This window comes from Euleptes europaea, chromosome 4, assembly GCF_029931775.1.
Source record: "Euleptes europaea isolate rEulEur1 chromosome 4, rEulEur1.hap1, whole genome shotgun sequence".
Lineage (NCBI taxonomy): Eukaryota > Metazoa > Chordata > Lepidosauria > Squamata > Sphaerodactylidae > Euleptes > Euleptes europaea.
The window spans coordinates 106,865,498-106,876,993 of NC_079315.1; the positions used below are offsets into that span (position 1 = coordinate 106,865,498).

The 11,496-nt window shown below is 39.5% G+C and overlaps 1 protein-coding gene across 1 annotated transcript in view; it reads left to right on the plus strand.

The window, feature by feature from the left end:
- The window catches only part of ZFR (zinc finger RNA binding protein), a 35,690-nt gene extending 25,402 nt beyond the window's left edge, over positions 1–10,288 (plus strand). The window contains exons 15-20 of the mRNA XM_056847971.1: positions 660–801; positions 5,522–5,619; positions 6,447–6,542; positions 8,738–8,849; positions 9,011–9,108; positions 10,098–10,288. Coding sequence (XP_056703949.1) covers positions 660–801; positions 5,522–5,619; positions 6,447–6,542; positions 8,738–8,849; positions 9,011–9,108; positions 10,098–10,277 — 726 coding nt within the window. The 3' untranslated portion in view covers positions 10,278–10,288. The remainder of the gene's footprint in view (positions 1–659; positions 802–5,521; positions 5,620–6,446; positions 6,543–8,737; positions 8,850–9,010; positions 9,109–10,097) is intronic.
- The last annotated feature ends 1,208 nt before the right edge of the window (positions 10,289–11,496 follow it).

Genomic DNA, 11,496 nt, shown 5'->3' on the forward strand with positions numbered 1-11,496 from the left:
CTTTAGCAATTCAATGGAACCTCCATAGTCAGTAGGCAGCAGGCCTCTGAATACCAGTGCTAGGAGGCAACGTCAGACCTTGGCTGCTGTGCCCTGTTTGTTCACCCTTCAGGGTACTTGATTGGCTGCTGTGCAAAAGGGGTTGCTGGACTAGATGAACCACTGGTCCAGATCAGCAGGACTCTTCGTATTGATTCTGGCTTTGTATTTAGGGTTCACTAATTGCGTAGAGAAAATCCTGCTTTGGAACGACCTCTATGCATGAAAAATGCTACACAAGTAACCGTGCTCCCTGGTAGTAAAACAATAACAAAGACTGACAGATTTATAGTGAAGTCACCCCATGAGTCTGTTGTGACCTGGTGCTTGCACTGGAGACTACCTTTACATTTTTAAGCTTCATATGCATGAAGTGGTCTAAACAGTTGGCAGGTCTGTGTGTATACACAGAGGCTGAAAGAGCTGTTATACATGAAGTGGCCAAAATACAAGAAAACAGGTGTCTCAATCCATACAGGGTTCAGTTACAGTAGGTGTGCCCCACTCCTATTTGAAGCCAGAGGGCATAAAGTGTGATGTAACCCCTTATAATTTGCATTAATGACTAGTGCCTTTTTCTCTGAAAAATTGTAGATGCTTTGTATTTTTCCTTTGCTTAGGTAATAAGCCCTGAGAAATATGAAATAAAGTGTGCAATACAAGAAGCAGCAATCATTTTGAATTCATGTGTGGAACCGAAAATGCAAGTGACTATCACGCTGACATCGCCTGTCATTCGAGAAGAAAACATGAGGGATGGAGGTTGGAAGTTGCTAAAAGATGCGCGGTTTTAATTGCCTTGAATGTTTTCTGTTCTAGATGGCATAAAGTCCTGGAAGGCAACATGCTGGCATGTGGTACACATTTAATGCCAATCTAGTCATCAACCAGTCTTGCTAGAGAGTTTTCTCCCCAAAACTTTAGTTCTTAATATAATGCATTTTAGACTTGTTCACTGCAACCAACAACCTCAAATTTCTGGAAAAGCTAATAATTTCTTTTCAACAAACAAAACCTCAGTTCTTTGGTAAAGGAAATGTTCCATAGCAAGAACCTCCAAGTTGATCATCAGGAAAAGTTTCCTGCCTGTGGGAGAAATTACATCAGGAAACTGAATTATATGTTTTCAAAATGAGATCAGTTTTTGATGTTTCTTGTGTGGCTTTGCTGCACATAATCTATCATTGTGCAGTTGATTTATAAGTTCAAATTGATTTGGCTTTGCTTTGTAACAAGATATGTTTTTCTAGTTTTTTGAGGTTGTCACCTGCAGCTCCTGGAATTGAGATCGGAGTTTGTAATTGAACGGTTGACATGTGCCGTGTTTTTAGTTAGAAGAGCTAGTGAAGTCATTCCATTAAAGCAGAAGATGGATTTTTAAACCCAATGTGTATTTATGAAGAGTGTGGTTCTACTAGTGCCAGCAGTGTTGCTTTAGGGCCTCCTCTGTAACTCATTGAAAGCTACAAATATTCTTAAGCCAGCAAGCATGATAATTTAATGTCTGCAGTATGTTGGCTCTATTTTATGGGTCAGATAAAATGAACTTTGTTTTCTTTCGTCTTGTGTTTGCAAAAAGTTATTTTGGCAGACACAGTGGTACTGCTGACCAGGAATCTATAAGCATGGAATTGAAGGCTATATTTTGAATAGTATAGGTTGAAGAATGTGTGTGCGCCTGTGAGGGGGCAGGTATGCATTTGAATGTGTATAAAACCATGGAATCAATTCTAAATAATTCTCAGCATTATTCTTTCAGCATTTAAGCAATTCCTTAAATTGTCTTTAGAAGTACAATTATCCTAGAAGTAAGCTTTGTGTAAAACAAAAACTTCTTAAAGAAACAAGAACTTGGAAGATGAATGGCCATATGATTTTTCTCCCTGGTGTCTAATATTTGGTGTTTGCTAAATGTTTTGAGTGTATATAATGCTGTCAACCTTCTAAATCCTGAAGTAGCTGAAATGCCTTTGTTTATTGCCATTAGTTCTGTTTGTTTGTTCAGCTTTACTAAGAGACTGAGCACCAAATACATCTTGGTGATACGCAACTTCTAATTTGGTGCAAAAAGAAGCATTGCTAACTTGTGATTTGCTGTCTGTAATGTTAAATACGTAATTTATTTTGCCAGTGAAGAAGAATCAATTACTGTTGTCAACAGTGGAGTGTTTGAACTCTAGAAAAATTGGTTCTTTGCCTTCAAAAGAAAACAAAGCTCTGTTCTTTTGTCTGACCCAAACCTGAATTAGCATTGCCATTCTAAGTTTGATTCACTTGCTAAGTATTACCTTGAGGGGACCAAAGCTTTTTATTTTGAATAATTTCTTCAAGACACTGAGCAGCTTAAAATGAATATGCAAAAAAAGTTTACCTTTGAAATGCTTAAGTGGTGATAATTTTAACTGTATATTTTCAGTAAACAAGACTATAAACATTGTTGCTTTATTTGCTGCAGAACCAATGGTACATTCTTAACTGCAGCTCCCAATGCTCGGTGTCTTAACATGGTTGAAGGACTCTAGCTGGCTTTTGGGAGTTGAATTCAGGTGGCGAGGAAGGCTTTGCTGGAAGAACTCAATTTTAAGGAAATTTATTTTACCTTTGCCAACAGAGTCGAATGACATATTAATTCAATGTAATCTTAATTCAAAACGGAAGGAGGGGTTAGTGTACGCAAAACTGTTAACTGTCTAGGAATTTTACTTTACAGTTTTGTGCATTTGACAGTAAATTTCACTGAACTGACTCCAGTTGCAGCAGTAGTAAAGATGCTCTGACCTGTGCTGTGGATTGTGTTTTCTTCAGCAAAGTGTATCTGTGTGTATCTATTTTTTTATCCATAGCTTATTAGCCCCCGGTCCAAAGCCTTCTAGCAGAGACAATTGATCCTGTCAGGGATGGCTGCCAAGACATTGGAAGGATTTTTGACCAAGGTTTTTCTAAAGCTCAGTGTCACACCTGCCATATTGATACAAAGAGGGGGTCTGGTTGCATAGTCCTAGCATTAACTGTTACTTTTGTGTTTTGTCTTTTTTTCTTGTCTTTGTCTCTCTCTCTAGAATTAAGCAGTGTTCACACTAGCTTTGAAATAGTTGACTGGGTAGTAATTCACATCTGCACTTTAAAGAGAATGGCATACCTGTTAACTTTTTAATAAGGAAATAGTGTGGACACAGCATGTCTTATTGAAGATTAACCCCTTATTTAAAGAATGTAAAAAAAAATCTGCACTTTAAGTTAAAACTGGTTGGTTGAAGTCAATAGGGTGTTGGGCATCTTTTTCTTTTAAGGATTAGTGTTTAAGGGGTTAATCCACTTGGAGTCTTAAGATGCAAAAATCCACATATAGAAGAGTTTCTCTAATGGATATCCAGCCCAGATATATTCCCAATTTCTGTAGCTGCTTTGGCATCTTCTGATGGCTTCAAGTTTGATACATAATGAATATAGTCCATCTCCCACTGAGGTCAATGGCAAAAACGTGCATTTTTTCTAGAGTTGGGTTGCATCCATAGTTTGATGCTTTCATGTTGATGCTTTCATCAACAAGTAGTGCTTTCAAATAGAATGTTTGCTACCATTATTCTTAAAATCATTAATGACTTCAGTGATTGATTAAAAAGAAACTGAAGTCATTACATCTATTTATATGTAAAAATTTTAAGAGTAGAAATAGCTTGGTGTGAGACATGGGGAGCTTGCCCTACAGTCATATTAAATAGACAATTTCTCTTTTGTCAGAGTTAAATTGCTATGAATTCATTTTAAATACATTAATTATCCAATCATACTTCTTACTTTGGCCTCAGTTGACCCACTTCTCCTAAACTTCACTCTCCTTTTACTTGATGCACTTGTGATCCTACTGTCTCTTTTATTTGCTTTTAAATTTCTCACTGGTATGATTCACTCTTCCTTTGCTGTATCGGTATAGCCACTAAAAGTCACCCAGTAGGGAAAATTACACGAATCCCACCAGGAAAATTTCCATATAAAGAAGGGGGAAAGAGGCTTTTCCTAAGAAATCTGATGTAATGTAGATGAAATGGGATTATCCTGTGCTGAGATCAAGTGTGTCATCGACAGAAGTTCAGGCTTGATGTGTCCTCTTTATATGCAGGTGGTTGACCCTCAAGCCTGATGGGTTAAATTCTTCCGCATACATTCTTCTAGTTGGTGTGTTTCATGAGTCCTTGACTTTGCTGTTACCAGTATGTTTGCTTACATTAGACTATACTAAATGTTCTGTCAACTCAGCTAAATAATCCACACAAAACTCAGTTACAATACATGATTAATGTGCCACGAGGAAAAATGTAACAGCAAATATATTACTTCAGCAGAGGAATAAAAATTAGAAGTATCCTTTTACTGATCAGCAGCAGTGACAGAATTATGGAACTGCAGACAATTAGAGTTGGTTGAGGTCATAGGTTAAAAAAATTCCATATGTGACATATTTAGTCACAATTGCTATAATACTTGATAAAACCTTTTTTTTGGGGGGGGGGATATGACTTTACCAGATGCAGTGTGTAAGGGTTTTTCTTTCTTTCTCCCACATTGCTTATTGCTTCTGCTGGTTTAGGTATTTCTTTTCTTATCAAGACCTGTCTTTTCAGCTTTCTCTTGATATCTTTCTGGATGAAATTGGGATGGATATACATGGCATGATACAATAGAAACCCAGAGAGCTCAAGAATTACTAAAAATCTATAGATATTCCTGACTTTGGAACTCTATTTCATGTTCCACATTCCTTCAGATGCTACAAAACCAAGTAATCTGGATTGTTTCTGTAAATGTATATTTTACCTTGCATTAATGTGAGGTATCCTACTATATCCTGGGTCTTGAGTGTCTAGGACGAATTTGGGCCCATTAACTAGGACTACGTCTAAGGCAGCATGTGACCATTTTAAGTTGTCCCAACAAACACAGGGCGCAATCCATCCAGACGTTCTTCTGCACAAGTTCTGTTAAAATGAATGGTCTACCGAATACAAGCACCACAGTTCATTTCAACGCAGCTGGTGCGGGAGAGCTTCGTGATAGATTCTGCTCACAGTTTGTTGTAACTTTTGCTTCATTCAAGTGGATTTTTGTGTTCCTTCTGTCTTGTGTTTTCCTGTGCTGGTGCGCTGTGTCCAACCATTCTTCCTTCAACATTTAATTTTAGGGGAAATTTGTTTTTGTTTTTTCCTCCAGAGGTTTATTTTAACAAATGGCAGCATCCTGCATAATCTGGTGGGCAATTGGAAAAAAACCAAGATTGAGAGCTAATCTTCATTACGCTCTCGATTGTCCGGTGTATTGGGCTCCTGTCCTTATCTGGATTGAGAGGCAGTAACTGAATCGCATTGGAGACAGGGATTGCAATACAAATGGCATGTGTGACATGGAAGCTGATTTAAGGAAGTGTCTTGCTCACCTGGTCAAACACCCATTCCTCACTGCATTTTGCGAATTCAATCCATTTTAGATGTAACCTCGGGTATGGTGAAAGACCCACCGGACGTCTTGGACAGGCAAAAATGCCTTGACGCTCTGGCTGCTCTACGCCACGCTAAGTGGTTCCAGGTTCGGAACATCATTTTACTTTCTTCTTGTAGCCTTATGAGAGAGAGAGAGAGTAGTTCAGTTGTTCGGTTGGATGTTGAACTATGTGGGAGGGGGGAAAATCAAGGTTGCCCTTAGTAAATATATCTATGTATTTAAAATTTAAATGACCAGAAAAAAAATCTCATTTATTTTGGACAATCTGTACAGAAGATCTGCTTTATGTAGTTCTTGCCAATCTGACAACTTGTTTTTCTGGCCATTAAGATGGCAACTAAAGTTTGACTCGCTTTTGGGGGAACCTATGTTTTGTATTAGTAATGTATTCCATAAGGCTGCAGAGTAACTTTGCTTTAAATAACAGAATGTGTGTTTAAAGCTTTGTGTGTTAGATTTTAAGACTTTTCCCTTTATTTCTATAAATGCATTAAGTGTAGGGAATGAAAGGTGAGAAACTATTTGGTTAAGTGACTTTGCGCTCTAGCAAAGGCACAACAAAGAAACCAAAGAGATTCCCACGGCCTTTCAGTCTCTATACTTCTTAGCTCTTTACTTTTGTATTTCTATCATAGGAAGATATATTTTCTATTACAGATGAACCATAGGTCAAAGTGTGCAGGAAACCAAGGGATGTTAGTCTTGTATAACCTGTGCACCTTGACTTGTTAAGTTACTAACTAACCTTTGCATAAAATGCTTCTGTAAATGGCAGCTCTGGAATGTTTCCAAGTGGCTTGTTTCTTTTTCTGTGTTTGAGCTTCCATTGAACAGTGGCGTTTTAGCTTTCTTAAAGGCGTCTTTTCTGTCAGCGCTGGGATTAATTGACTTGATTTTGTATTGCTCTCAAGGCTAGAGCTAATGGTCTGCAGTCCTGTGTCATTATCATACGTATTCTTCGTGACCTCTGTCAGCGAGTTCCCACTTGGTCTGACTTTCCAAGCTGGGTAAGTAATTTTAGAACCACAAATGCCGTTTCCAGTTGAAGTATCAGATTTCTGATATGGTTTTTCTTCATGTTCGGCGTATGAAGTAGGGGTGTTAACAGAAATTGTCTTCTATTTGCTTCCTTAATTTCTGAACAGTGCACAACATTTTAAAAGACGTTTTCCTGTACAGGATAGTGATGATAACATAGGGGTGGGTAGATGGGCACATGTGTGTGATTTTGTATTGAACGACTTCACAGGTGATTTATTTCTCCTCCGCCTTCTCAGGATTATGCATAAAATTTCCTGGAATAACTTTGCTTCGTACTTAAGCATCTGCAAACCTGCTTCTTAATGTGATACTTGACCATTATTAATGATGGCTTAGATCTAGGGCAATGATGGTGAACCTTTTAGAGACCGAGTGCCCAAACTGCAACCCAAAACCCACTTATTTATGGCAAAGTGCCAACAAGTCCACATGGGGCTAGGGGTTGCCACGTCCCTCTTTGCCACCTGCGGGAGGTTTTTGGGGTGGAGCCTGAGGAGGGTGGGGTTTGGGGAGGGACTTCAATGCCATAGAGTCCAATGCCAAAGCGGCCATTTTCTCCAGGTGAACTGAAATAGCAGATCTCCTGCTACCTGGAGGTTGGCAACCCTGCATGGGCGGCCGAGCGGGGGAAGGAAAGCAGCTGGAGCATAGCCCCCACCCCTTCAGTTTGGTTCTTTTTCCAACTGTTATCTTCATACGAATTTAAAAAGACTGTTATGCGGGGGGGCTGATGGTGGGGACAGCCCTCTGCACACGCTCAGAGGCACCTTCGGTTGCATGAACGAGCAGAGTGGAAACCCAAGCTAAGCAAAGAGCTCGGCTCCAGCACAAACGCCAGGCAGGCCCCCGTTCGGCCCTCACCGCCAATCCCCCGCACTGCAGTCACCAACCAGCCTGCCGCAGACGGCTGCCCAGGTGTCCCACTCCTGGTCCAGCCCCGTCCCGGCTCCACCTCTTCCAGTCCTCGGCAGAAGGCTCGTTGTTGTCTTCACTTCTGGAGCGCGCAGCCAGCGACTGCGGAGAAGGCGCTGGGAAGGAGCCCGGTGCTTCCCGGAGGAGCCGGGAAGGCACCGCTAGTCCCCAGCCTCCTCAGCTGGGGGAACGAACTCAGGTGAACTCTGTGCTGGGGCAACGGCGTGCGTGCCCACAGAGAGGGCTCTGAGTGCCACCTCTGGCACCCGTGCCATAGGTTCGCCACCACTGATCTAGGGAGAGATCCATGACTACATATAAGGAAGCAGCCTCCAGTTTCCACCAATTTTCCTACATTTATCAGGGGCAGCTCACCATTTGACGCTAACCCTCAAATGCTGGATCCAGGCAGCAGCAGGAGTGAGTAGCTCACACATGACTCATGTGGAAGAGTGGGGAATCAAACCCGGTTATCCAGATCAGACTCCACTGCTCCAAACCACCGCTCTTAACCACTACACCAAGCTGGCTGTCTTGTGAACTACTACACCATGCTGGGAGCCTGTGATCTTCAGTTTGATGGGTAGCTAGGGGACAAGTGTTCTCCAAACTGAGACTTATAGTTGCTGCTAGCCATCTACCAACAGCATTTGTTGAACCCCTGACCTGCAAGTTATATCACTGTTTCTTGGCTGTGTTTCTTTTCAACTTCTTGTAGCATAAGGTTCTTCAGTATTTCTTACAATAGAGTCCCATTTTCATGCCAAGACTGCCCCAGATTCCAACCTGCATTCAGTTACTTGGCTCACTTACAGGATGAGATGACATTTTGTGGAATGAAAAGGAAACAACAGAGTCTGTAATTTGTGTCCTGTTTCATATGGCCTCTATTGAAATAAGTGTGGCAGTATTTACTATTTATTTTGCTGATTTCTGTTTCTCCCTTCTGTTCCAAGGAATACCCAGGGCAGCTTATAACAAAAAGAAAAAGATTTCCATTATTACAATAACAACAAATTAATTAGTACTTATGGTTATATGAACTTGAATCATGTGATTGGGCTTCCGGCCGATGCTGCTGTTATTCTATGTTTAAAGTTTTGTTAATTTTACGTGGACTTTAAGGCTGTATTGGACAACCTTCATACAATTATTTTGTGCTGCATACAAGTTCTTGGTGAAATCCCACGTCTCATTTTTAAACAGATGTATAAACAGTAGTATCTTTATTTCTCTTCATTCTGCTCAGGCGATGGAATTATTAGTAGAGAAGGCAATTAGCAGCGCGACTGGACCACAAAGCCCTGGGGATGCACTTAGAAGAGTGTTTGAATGTATATCTTCAGGAATTATCCTTAAAGGTAAAGCTGTGTTTCTTGACTACACCTTTAACTGGTAGTCTGTTCAACTTCAAGTTTTATATACTGCACACATACTTTTGTTATTAACTAAGGTAACAAGTAATATTACCTATATAATATAGTTATAATAAAATTAAAGTTGTTTATCCTTTTTGATTTAGGAGGTCCTGGCCTTCTGGACCCATGTGAAAAAGATCCTTTTGACACCCTTGCTTTAATGACAGACCAGCAGCGAGAAGATATTACTTCAAGTGCACAGGTGATTAAAAGTTAATTTAAAAAGGCTAAAGGTATTGGATATCTAATAGGTAAATAGTGAAGATATGCAATCTTTTGTAATAAAACCCAAGCTAACGAATGAATCACCTATAAAAGATAGTTTTTGCTACTCTTTCTGGAGTAAAAGGAAAAGGAATTGTATATGTTTATCAGTTAGCTTTCAACTGATAAAGGCTCTGAACAGGTTGAAAAAAGGAAATGCCATTTCTGAAAATCACTAAGAAAATAATACTGAATACATTATGAAAAGCAATGCATACACCAAGTAAATCAAAACAGGCAGCAGCAGCATTGCTATTACTAGTCAGGAAACCTTTTGGCATATCAAGGATCTTCTGACTCTTGACAGGAGGTAACGAAGAGAGCTATTCTGAGCAGATCTGCTCAAGTTTATTCAATAGGGTTTATTCCCAGGAAGCGTTCTTAAGATGGCCTTGGAAGGAGCTAGGAGAATCTCCCTAGGCAGGGAGTTTTGCCATGACAGAAGGGCCCCTTCCCTGGGTCCCGGCTAACTTTATTTCTGAAAAGGAACAAACAGCAACATCCCCCCATTTTGATAGAAGAGAATGGGGAGAAATGCAGTTCACTCTCCATAGGAGACCTATTTGTTTCATTACTAGGGTTGCCAACTCGCCCTGAGAAAAATTTCCTATCCCCTTAATGGAGACTTAATGGGGTGCCATTTACCCTCCATGCTATGAAAAGCTTTCCACACATTAATCTTCTGTTAAAGGGACAGGAGACTGTTCTCCTGGCCTGTTGGCAACCCCTATCCATGACATGACTAACAAATTCACAGAACATTCACAAATTACATTATTGCAGCACTTAGTTAAAATGTGGCAAAGTTACATACTGAAGAATTCTGAAAATTTTACATACTGTAAAATATTGAGTTCTTGACGTAGCTTACTAAAATTCATAGAAGTTAATTGCAATACTTTTCTCCCCCCCCCCCCCGACTACTAGTTTGCACTACGACTCCTTGCTTTCCGTCAAATACACAAAGTTCTAGGAATGGATCCTTTGCCCCAGATGAACCAGCGTTTCAATATCCACAACAACCGCAAAAGGAGACGGGACAGTGACGGAGTAGACGGATTCGAAGCTGAGGGGAAAAAAGACAAGAAAGACTATGATAACTTTTAGTTGTTGTCTTTTTTAAATGCACATTCAGTGTTAACGCAGAAAGTGATAACTGAGGCCATTTGTTGTCAGATTTTTTTCTTAATATCTCTTTAAAAGCATCCAAAAAGTTACAAAAATTACTTTTGTGTGGCATTCACACAATCTTTCAAGGATGTGCAGGCTAATTATGAACGGATGGAAAGAGATCACAAATTGAAACTGTTCTGATTTAATGAGACTGCCTCTTATCACTTAAGTTCTAATATTAATAACTCCTTATTTTCTGTTCTTTATGTTAAAGTGGTACACAGTGTACTTAAATCCCGGCTGTATTTAATACAGCGTTTTGTGCTTCAGTTGCTTTGTGTATTTTGATATTTTATTTAGGATTTTCAGTTACTTTTTGACACTAACTGTGAGTTGCTTTGTATTAGACATACAGTTCCTCTTTGCTTAATATTTTATAGCAGAACACTTCTTTTGTAAAGTGAAGCTGCAGGATTATTTCTTCTAAATGTGAAGCGTTAACCCTCTCTTATTCTGCTATTTAAGTGCTCTCAATTAAATGTTTCTGCCAAGTCCATGGCATTTGTCTCTTTAGTGATATAATGGTGTAATTAAGGCAGATTTGTGTTACTCTAATCAGGTTTGTTGTTAGTTACTCATTAGCAGTATAAATGCTAAATGTATACAGTATGGACTTGCAGCAATTCTAGCAACTGCATAATTGATGAAAAATCGCATGACTTTGTTTTTAATAGAAGGGCTTTTAAAAAGTATCGTTTTAGGTTTCATGCCTAGGTCTTTGTATGATTGACTTCGACATAGCAAGGCCCAAAAAAATAACTTTCTGAAATTTTGCTTACAATGCAAGTTACGAGGGCATTTTTCCGATTTGAACAAGAGTTGACTAATAATTTTCACATAGCTTTGTCAGTGTTAGCTCTTAATTAAAATTAAAGTTTGCCATATCAGTGCCTGTAAGATTGCTGCATTAGCTAGTCCTGTAGTAAATTGTTCAGTGACAGAAAGTAGATAACTATATTTCTGGCAAACTGAAGGCTATCAAACAAAATCCCAGAAAATTATTTGTGGCCATAGTGTATGCTTATGTCGCTTTCAAACAGCTAAATATTATAGCAGTGGTGTAATTCAGGTTTACATCTGGTTGTTGATGTATGCTCTGGTACACAGGTGTGATTTGTTACAGCACTACAGTGGAATACACAAATAAAAACTA